We start from the raw sequence: 10,427 nt of genomic DNA, 5'->3' as shown, positions 1-10,427 counted from the left end.
TTTTTGAAAAGGTTTAATCGAGGGAACTGTAACAGCTAAGGTCTTATCGTCCCGAAATGAAAGAGAGTAGGACAGGATAGGAGAAAGCCAGCCGTTCCGAGAACGAATCTTATTTGTTTAGGATAAAGTTCAAGCCCGGGTGCGAAGTGGGAATGGAACCCATGCTTACAAAGCAGACGCGCTAGCCTCCAAGCGAGCAAGACTGACAAAATATTGTTTGATAGTGCTTTAAAGTCACTGTATAACTTCTAAAGTAATGTCAGACACAACAATGGAGGAGTTGCAATTGGGAAAATATTTTTAATAAAAGGTCGATTCCTACGTAAAAAGTTGTGAAAAATCCAAATCTGAGGTCAAAACTCCGAGAAAGTAACTTTAAAAGGTCGAAAATTCAATTTTTAATTGCCGTTCTAATGAAAAAGTTCAAAGAGTTGTGACGTCAGACTTCACGTCAAAATGCACAGAAACGCTTGCGCACAAACAAACGAAGCGGGAGTCATGAACTATGACGTCGCTTACGGGAGCGTATGCCGTGACGTCAAACTTTACAATTTACCGGTATTTTTTAAATTGATTTATCTCGTTATCTAGAAGTCTTAGAGGAAAAAGAAAAACTCCGTTGGTCCTCATTTTTCCTGCTCTATGACTTTGAAACAACACCCAAGTAAGCGCAACTGATCTATTGTAATAATTCTTGTCATTTCTCCGTATCGAACCAGGGTACCCTCGACTGCAAGTACTACTCGAAACCACACGCCCTGTCCCTCCTCGCCATGTTCATACTGAAAGCATTCGTAGCGTCCTCAGCTGGGAGTCGAACCCGCAACCATTCCAAACCACTGATAGCATCCGCACCGCTTGACCCTCTGGCTGAAACTTGTATTATGATAGGAATTCCGCCCGTCACTGAGATTATACCGAGAAGGTAAGTGAATTCCTAGAGTGCAAGTGAATTCCTAGGAGCTATAAGTGAATTCCTAGGAGCTAGGTGAAATTAGCAGTCAAGTTCTAAATTATTCGACCTCCTTGACCTAGTGAGTATAGGCTTGCAAGCTGGAGACCCCAGGTTCGATTCCCGGCAAAGGAGAAGTTTTTTTTTTATTAACCGCTTGACCCTCTGGCTGAAACTTGTATTATGATAGGAATTCCGCCCGTCACTGAGATTATACCGAGAAGGTAAGTGAATTCCTAGGAGCTAGGTGAAATTAGCAGTCAAGGTCTAAATTATTTGACCTCCTTGACCTAGTGAGTATAGGCTTGCAAGCTGGAGACCCCGGGTTCGATTCCCGGCAAAGGAGAAGTTTTTTCGGCTCTGCTTAGAATACGGGGTGCACTCTGTACTCGGTCTTATGAGAATAATTGAGTATCGACCAGTAGCGACATTACCAGTGGAAAAAGATTATTGAAATATGGATTACTTTTACTTTCCTTATCCTATAGGAAGGAAAGTAATGTAATCGGGTCAAATTTTCGATGGTCAGACAACAAAATGAATTGTGAAGTGAAAAATGCAGAGTGCACAGTTGCCGTCCAGATCCCAATCCAATTGTTGCTTAATATAAAGTACAAGGTAAATGAATGAAGGAATCCTACTTTCACTTCATCACCTTCACAGTTTTGGCACATTTGATGTCCAAACCAAATAATAAAGAAGGGCAGGACTTAATTAAAGGAGATTTTATTTTTCAACGAAAATTAGAAGAGAAAATATGGCCCTTTATGAAAATAATCAAGGAGAGGGAATAATGAATAATACGGAAATTCTATGAAAGGGCATTTCAATTCAATGAAAGAAGAGTAGAGAAATAGCCCTTCAAATAAACAAAGAATAAAGGGCGAAAACAATAACAAAAAAGGGCCCTCAATGAAAGCAGGAATCCTACTTTCACTTCATCACCTTCACAGTTTTGGCACATTTGATGTCCAAACCAAATAATAAAGAAGGGCAGGACTTAATTGAAGGAGATTTTATTTTTCAATGAAAATCAGAAGAGAAAATATGGCCCTTAATGAAAATAATCAAGGAGAGGGAATAATATGGAAATTCTATGAAAGGGCATTTCAATTCAACGAAAGAAGAGTAGAGAAATAGCCCTTCAAATAAACAAAGAATAAAGGGCGAAAACAATGAAAAAAGGGCGATTTGTGAATAGAAAAATTGATTTCTTCTTTGATAAACCTCCACAAATTCCATAATCCCACACCTATTGAATATTTTACACAACTAAAAGGAGAGGAAGGGGACCCCAAAACGGATATTTCCACCCATTTCCCGATTGTAAACTTTTCATTGCAAAAAGTTCTTATGAAATGAAAAATTGAAGAAGGTTTAATGGCTTAAACAGAAAGAGTTGGGGTAGAGAGATAGATAAAATAGTGGGGTCAGATGGGGTAAAATGAGGTTCCTGGGTCTTATAGTAGGGTGACAGGGGGTAAGATGAGGTTCCTGGGTCTTATAGTAGGGTGACAGGGGGTAAGATGAGGTTCCTGGGTCATATAAAGGGTGTTCCAATATCCAATAGGAACACCCTGTTGTTATAAGTTAGTTCTCAGAACAGAACTGCTAGCTTTCTTCTATATTGTCCTCCTCTCCACTCTCAACAGGTGCAGTTTCCTCTATTAAAAAGATATTCGTTGTCAGTAGGGACCTTTAATCCAACACCTTCCAAGAATATCTATTTTTACTACACAATTTATTTATTTTCTAAGTGCAGACGAAATTTTCCCCAGATATGTACCTATCTCTTTTTTACTTTCCTTATCCTATAGGAAGAAAAGTAATGTAATCGGGTCAAATTTTCGATGTTCAAAAAATTCCCGGAGGGACGGATCCAGCTTGTTAGTGCCAAAACACGGTTTGAGGTCCCTAGAGCCTAAATCCAAAGTTTCAGCCATTGGTCCGTGTGTGTGTGTGTGTGTGTGTGTGTCTGTCTGTCCTTCTGTCTGTAAACAAAATATCTCGAGAACGGTAAGAGCTAGAGACTTGAAATTTGGTATGCTGTAAAGCGTGACAAGGATGCGACACGAAAATTTACCGTTTTGGCGATTTTCGGTGTAATTTAACAATATCTCGGGAACGGTATGAGCTAGAGACTTAAAATTTGGTATGTAGTTCACAAATGTGACAAGGATGTAGCACAAAACGTTTAGTTGAGATTGGTGCTACGGTCGGCGGTTTTGGACCGTTTTTTGGCGGTTGTGGACCTTTTTTGGTGGTTTTCAGCTATACCGACTATACGGTTAGATATATTGTAAAAGTTAGGTTAGGAGAACACCCAAATAAGCATCATTCAGTAGGATAAGGAAAGTCGTGTGATGTTCACACCAGATTTTTTCCCCCCTATTCTTTGCCTCTTCGTGTTCTACCTATTTTTAAACTTTCACTTTCGTTTGATAACTTTATGAAGTTTTGCGTTTTCGAACGATGCGATGTAAGTTCTAAATTTTCTATGTAGCATTAACTCGAGACCTGTAAAACCTAATGTACAAAATGAAATAAATTCTACAATGTTAAGCAACAAGAAAAACATCGAAGAGTTTTTTGTTTTAATTTAATAAAATGTCTAGAGTGCACAATGTTCGATCAGAAAGGCGAAAGGGTAAAATTATCTCAAGACTAGGGACATGAAAACTCTAAAAAAGAAAAAAAAAATCTCAGGATCGAAATATGACTTGATTCGGGGTCCGACTGTCCAGATCAATTCTATCAAAGTAACCTATTTGAAGCACAAACTCCCATTCTTCTAAACTCTCGAAAATCTGATAATGGTTATCGATCAACTTTAAACTTGTACCGAATTATTGTATAGGTCTTTCATACGGCGAATCAAAATTTGCGAGTTCTCACCCTTCTTTCTGATCTCACAAAATAATTAATTGAAATACACATAGATAATTAACAACGAATTTAAATAAATTTAAAAACACATAAAAAGAAAAAAAAATATTGGTGGAAAAGTTATGGTCGAGTACCTAAATAGAAGAACAATAATTATAATTTTAAAATTAGAATTACGAAGGTATACGTAATAATTATACTTGGAATCACACTTAGATGTTAGGGTCCAAAGTAAGTTATCTTCTGATGGCCGGACCTTGATAACTACCGACCTAAGCCACCCCGTATAAACGGGAAAAAGGATAAGATAACCATGGATCCATCCTAACCTTAGATGTTAGGGTCCAAAGTAAGTTATCTTCTGATGGCCGGACCTTGATAACTACCGACCTAAGCCACCCCGTATAAACGGGAAAAGGGATAAGATAGCCATGGACCCATCCTAATAATAGAAAAATATAATAAGAGATGAAAATCATAGGATCTCATTTGAGAGGTAGAAACTTATTGTTGAAACTCATCTTTAAATAAATACCTGTCTAAAAAGAGCCTGTTGATTTATTTTTTAGCTAAATTCTCAAGACAATTTAAAACTTAAAGGCTCCAAAAACATCTTTCACCTCTTCTTGAAAAGGCAGACATTTCATCAAATGCTTTAAAAAAATCTTCCCTAATATTTAAAAACTCCCAAAAAATGCTAAATTCTCAAGACAATTTAAAACTTAAAGGCTCCAAAAACATCTTTCACCTCTTCTTGAAAAGGCAGACATTTCATCAAATGCTTAAAAAAAAAATCTTCCCTAATATTTAAAAACTCCCAAAAAATGCATTTTTATTTTTATGCATTTAAACGTTTTAGAATCTAAGTTCCAGTGAGTATTTTTTTCGTCAAAAAAAATCTCATCTTGCTGACCGAGGCTTAACTAAGTATTTCTCTCGAGAAGGAAGACAGGATAGGAGATAGAGGAAACTGTAACTGTTAAGGTCTTATCGTCCCGAAAGCGAAGAGAGAAGGAAGACAGAATAGAAAGCCAGCCGTTCCGAGAACGAACCTTACCTGTTTAGGATAAAGTTCGCACTGGGCGGGAATCGAACCCGCGACCTAGAGCTTACAAGGCAGACGTGCTACCCTCCAAGCTAACTAGACAGGCTCGTTTGAGAGTTAAAATGCAAAAAGCAACCTCCGTGGCCGAGTGGGTATCACACAAGGCTTGCACGCAGGAGGTCCGGATTCGATTTCCGGCGGGGCCGAGGTTTTTTCGGCTCTGTGCTTGGAGTTCAGCCTCCTGAGTAGCTACTTTAATCGAGTAGCGACCAGTGGTGGCATTACAAATTAACAAGAAAAGAGCGATGATAAATATTGAGTGAATGAAAGATTTGTAATACTGTGATACCCACAAAGTTGGGAAAAAGCTCTCTGCTTTACCTCAAAATTTCATGATTTGACTTTTTTTTTAGTTAACTTGCAAAAAGACCGGAGGAAAAATGAAGGATAATCGTCGAGTTCACTTCGTTCGATCAAGGGCAATGCACTCACCTACAGGGGAATGATCTCCCCCTCCCCCTCCATACTCCTCGTCACGTGAGGGCCCAAATATGGCCGCCAGGGTTTTAGCATCCGGTGGTGGGATAGGATACATGCCAATAGCCATCTCCACGTGAGGGCCCAAATATGGCCGCCAGGGTTTTAGCATCCGGTGGTGGGATAGGATACATGCCAATAGCCATCTCCACTAGAGATAGGCCAAGAGACCAAATGTCGGACTGCACCGAGTAGTGTGTCCCCTGCAGTCGTTCTGGCTGAAAAAATACACAGAGGACATTATTTATAGAGATAGGCCCAGAGACCAAATGTCGGACTGCACCGAGTAGTGTGTCCCCTGCAGTCGTTCTGGCTGAAATACAGAGAGGACATTATTTATAGAGATAGGTCCAGAGACCAAATGTCGGACTGCACCGAGTAGTGTGTCCCCTGCAGTCGTTCTGGCTGAAAAATTCAGTAGGAATTATTTTGACTTAGCTTATTTTTATTTGAGAAGACAGCACTAGTTTCTTTATTATCAATCTTATCATTAATTTATTACTACTTTCATATGCCAATTCTTTGAAGGTAGTCTGAGGACATTATTTATAGAGATAGGCCCAGAGACCAAATGTCGGACTGCACCGAGTAGTGTGTCCCCTGCAGTCGTTCTGGCTGAAAAATTCAATAGGAATTATTTTGACTTAGCTTATTTTTATTTGAGAAGACAGCACTAGTTTCTTTATTATCAATCTTATCATGAATTTATTACTACTTTCATATGCCAATTCTTTGAAGGTAGTCTTTACCATTTTTCACATTAAGTTCTCAAGTACAGGCAATAATAATGATGAAAAAAATTAGCATTGTTTGTGGCAGAGCTGAAAGCCTCTCAGTTCGATGTGGATATCACATTACTAAGAGCCTTCTTTACTAAATCTGTCCTCACAATTCCGAGTGAACCCTGTATTCCAAGCACAGACCAGCAAAAAAAAATTAAAAGAAAAAGTGTGTCCCCTGCAGTCGTTCTGGCTGAAATACAGAGAGGACATTATTTATAGAGATAGGTCCAGAGACCAAATGTCGGACTGTACCGAGCAGTGTGTTCCCTGCAGTCATTCTGGCTGAAAAATTCAATAGGAATTATTTTGACATAGCTTATTTTTATTTGCGAAGACAGCACTAGTTTCTTTATTATCAATCTTATCATTAATTTATTACTACTTTCATATGCCAATTCATTGAAGGTAGTCTTTACCATTTGTCACAATAAGTTCTCAATTACAGGCAATAAATAAGTAAATAAATGTTTTTATTGTGATATACTTAAGTTAGGAATGTAAAAATTACAAAGTCATACAAATGATAATGAGGGGGAAAAGAAAAAACAAACAATAATTAGTATTTATAAAAAAGAATAGGTCATACAAGAAATCATTTATGATTAAATCCGTAACCGACGCCCCAGCCCGAATCCAAACCCACGCCAGTACGCAAGTAGTAAACACAGAGTCTGGCACACACGATTTTTCGCAAGATCAGATCTAAAGATAAATCAACAATAAGCCAATTCTTTGAAGGTAGTCTTTACCATTTTTCACATTAAGTTCTCAAGTACAGGCAATAATAATGATGAAAAAAATTAGCATTGTTTGTGGCAGAGCTGAAAGCCTCTCAGTTCGATGTGGATATCACATTACTAAGAGCCTTCTTTACTAAATCTGTCCTCACAATTTCGAGTGAACCCTGTATTCCAAGCACAGACCAGGAAAAAAATTTTAAAAAAAAATCGACTCTGCCAGGAATCAAACCTGGGTGTGCAAACCTAGAAAGAAATCTACTTACAGACATATAAGATCTTGTTCCTACAAAGGAGTTGGCCATAGAGTCGATCAGTTGTCCGGATACACCAAAGTCACATATCTTGATCTCGCCTCCACTGTTGACCAGAATGTTACTCGGCTTCACATCACGATGAATAATAGCATGCTTCTCTCGCAGGTAAGTTAGTCCTTTGAGCACCTGAAAAGATGAATATGGAACTTGTTTTAATACTGAAGGAATGAATCACTAAGTTTATTTTCTTCTTTTTTTTTTAATCAAGGTAACACATTTGTATTGTAAGGACTAGGTCATGGGTTTGATTCCCGCCCAGTGTGAATTTTATACCAAATAGATAAGGTTTGTTCTCGGAACAGCTGGCTTTCTCCTGTCCTGTCTTATTTATCTCTTTGTTTTCAGGACAATAAGGCCAGAAGACCTTAGCAGTTACAGTTCTCTGTATCAAACCTTTGATACTGAAGGAATGAATCACTAAGTTTATTTTATTTATTATTTTTTTTTATCAAGGTAACACGTTTGTATTGTAAGCACTAGGTCATAAGTTCGATTCCCACCCAGTGTGAATTTTATACCAAATAGATAAGGTTTGTTCTCGGAACAGCTGGCTTTCTCCTGTCCTGTCTTAATTAGGTATCTGTTTGCTTTCAGGACAATAAGGCCAGAAGACCTTAGCAGTTACAGTTCCCTGTATCAAACCTTTGAAAAAAAAAAAGACCTCTGCTGTGATACTTCCAAAAGATCACTGTTAGTTGGGCAATATTATCATGTAGTTGGTATTCAGGTGGGCAACCACCAAGGTATTTTAGGCAAATGTCTACTGGTTTTTTTTTTTTTCCTGCCTCTTTCAGACTAGGTGAACTTCATGTGAGGTGGTGGGTAGCTTGGTAAAGAACAGAGGGTAAAACCCCGACCACTAAAAACCTCAGCAGTTATACAGTGAAGTTAACCTCGAGCAAACAAACCCTAAGTAAGTTGTTTTTTTATTCATTAATTGGAATTTCATTACATTAAACTTCTATTTCATTGGCTTTTAAGCATCATTTGTTTATTTCTATTTATTAAATTGCATCAATAAACAGAACGTTTTGAATAATTTGTGTTCTAAATAACGTCTTTTAGTCCATAATCCCATAACGTGTTTCTTCTCTACTATCAACAAGATGATGAGGATCTCAAATAGTAGACAACTTTGATTTTCTACAGTTTCACCAAGGTTACCAAACACCAAGAAATATTCAAGGTCAAAGACTTGAGAATCCTAATTCTTACAAGTTTCTTTATCTCAAGAAGAACTGAAGCATCAATTTGAAACTTCAGTCTGCTTTGCGAACGAGAACTTAAGTTCATAAATACAGGCTTGTACTCCTCCAAAGTTGTTTCACTCAAGGACACTTTAAAGTCACGGCCTTGGAAACTCATAATTCTCCAAGGTCACGTTGGTGGCATCACAACGCCTCCATTGCCAGCTCCGAGCTCTCCTAGCTTTTCAAAATCACTGTCGCTCAACTCTTTGCCGGTGATCTTTTCTTTTTGGCAGAGGAAAAACTCCATACGCTTCCTTTGTGATTCGTCCATGCCTAACTCTTCTAGCTTCTCCTGTAGGGCTTCGATACTTGTGGCTCCAATGAATTTACCGCTACGTCTGAAAACAAATTGAATGTTATTAAAGAAAAGAAAATCATTAAAATTGATGCAACAAAGTACTTACTGTACTAATTTTTGGTGGGCATTCCCTTGGTAAGCTTTGTGACTGATCAGAACACTTTTAAAGGCTTTATTTAACCATTCACTCCTAAACAGTCTGATCAATATTGATTAAATTTAGTTAACTGTTTAGCACCTTAACTTGTGGAGGGGGAGAAATCAGGAAGAACAGCTCCACAGGGGGCCCTCTGTCTATTTCTGAGTGGGTTGATACTTACTCAGATTCAGCAGCAGCGGAGGGTGGGGCAGACGGTGTGTTTCCGATGGGCTCGAGGGAACCAGGTGGCAGAGTAAGATTCAGTTTGTTCTTCGACATACTATGGAGACGAACAGGAGAAGAGAAAGAGACAGGGAGCAGTTAGCAAGAGAACATCTAATTCCTGAGGGATCAATATTGATTTTTTGTGCCGAGGAAAAATTAAAAGAATCACAGAAATAAGATCACAGAGAAAGAGAAAACGCCAATCATACTATGGAGACGAACAGGAGAAGAGAAAGAGACAGGGAGCAGTTAGCAAGAGAACATCTAATTCCTGAGGGATCAATATTGATTTATTGTGCCGAGGAAAAATTAAAAGAATCACAGAAATAAGATCACAGAGAAAGAGAAAACGCCGACGGAACGTGAAATCACGGGTTCATTCCAGACGTATTGGCATGAAGAAGAAATAAAATTGCACTTTGAATTTCAATTTCTTATCAAGAAACAAGAAACACCGAAATATGTGAGAAATCTCTTGAAGTGGCATGAAGAAGAAATAAAATTGCACTTTGAATTTCAATTTCTTATCAAGAAACAAGAAACACCGAAATATGTGAGAAATCTCTTGACTTGAACGCAAAATTCAAAAGGCATGAAGAAGAAATAAAATTGCACTTTGAATTTCAATTTCTTATCAAGAAACAAGAAACACCGAAATATGTGAGAAATCTCTTGAACGCAAAATTCAAATTTTGAATTTTTGAAATTTTCACTGAAGGCCATATCGGAGCGAAAGGGTTTGTTTACCTTTTTTGAAAACCTCTCGTGCGCGTTAAAATGAGAAGGCGCGTTAAGGCCCGGTGCACATCGACCGGTTTTTGTTTTCGAATCGAACGTTTCCCATGTGAGAGACACCTGTAGTAGAGTCTGTATACCCGGGCCCTTCATCATGACCAGACGACCTGCAATGGGTTAAAATCAAAATATTATTTAGATATCTGTATTATCTGTAACTGCTGAAGTTTTTATCGCCCCGAAATCGAAGAGAAGTGCCTACAAGTTGGGAGAAAGCCAGCTGTCAGAAGCAGAAACTTCGTCTGTTGAGGACAAAGTTCGTGCCAGGCAGGAATCAAACCTGCAACCTAGCGCTTACCAGACTGGCACACCTTACCTTGTTTGGTGGTGCTGTGGTGGCTGAGACCGGTTAAAGCTGCATGGTTCCTGTCCCTACCAACAACAAAGATGGAGCCAACGATGAAATAACACGGTGAAAGCTACTACTACAATAATAACAACCTTACCTGGTGTAACGGGCGCGA

The 10,427-nt window shown here is 38.5% G+C and overlaps 1 protein-coding gene and 1 long non-coding RNA gene across 2 annotated transcripts; both read right to left on the bottom strand.

The window, feature by feature from the left end:
• Positions 1–3,510: 3,510 nt before the first annotated feature.
• Positions 3,511–4,530, bottom strand: LOC113468605. Its single transcript, XR_003392294.1, has 2 exons — positions 4,168–4,530; positions 3,511–4,049 (listed from the first exon to the last, which is right to left on the bottom strand). It is a non-coding gene; the product is annotated as an uncharacterized LOC113468605 (long non-coding RNA).
• An 830-nt stretch (positions 4,531–5,360) lies between these two features.
• Positions 5,361–9,366, bottom strand: LOC103512077 (dual specificity mitogen-activated protein kinase kinase dSOR1). The gene is made up of 5 exons (XM_026825659.1): positions 9,125–9,366; positions 8,638–8,844; positions 7,633–7,657; positions 7,206–7,382; positions 5,361–5,638 (listed from the first exon to the last, which is right to left on the bottom strand). Exons 1-5 carry the CDS (start codon positions 9,220–9,222, stop codon positions 5,450–5,452), a joined length of 696 nt encoding a protein of 231 aa, XP_026681460.1. The 5' UTR covers positions 9,223–9,366; the 3' UTR covers positions 5,361–5,449.
• Positions 9,367–10,427: the final 1,061 nt, after the last annotated feature.

The sequence above is a fragment of the Diaphorina citri genome, unplaced genomic scaffold (assembly GCF_000475195.1).
Source record: "Diaphorina citri unplaced genomic scaffold, Diaci psyllid genome assembly version 1.1 scaffold787, whole genome shotgun sequence".
In the NCBI taxonomy this organism is placed as follows: Eukaryota; Metazoa; Arthropoda; class Insecta; order Hemiptera; family Psyllidae; genus Diaphorina; species Diaphorina citri.
This window is presented reverse-complemented; position numbering and strand designations above follow the sequence as displayed.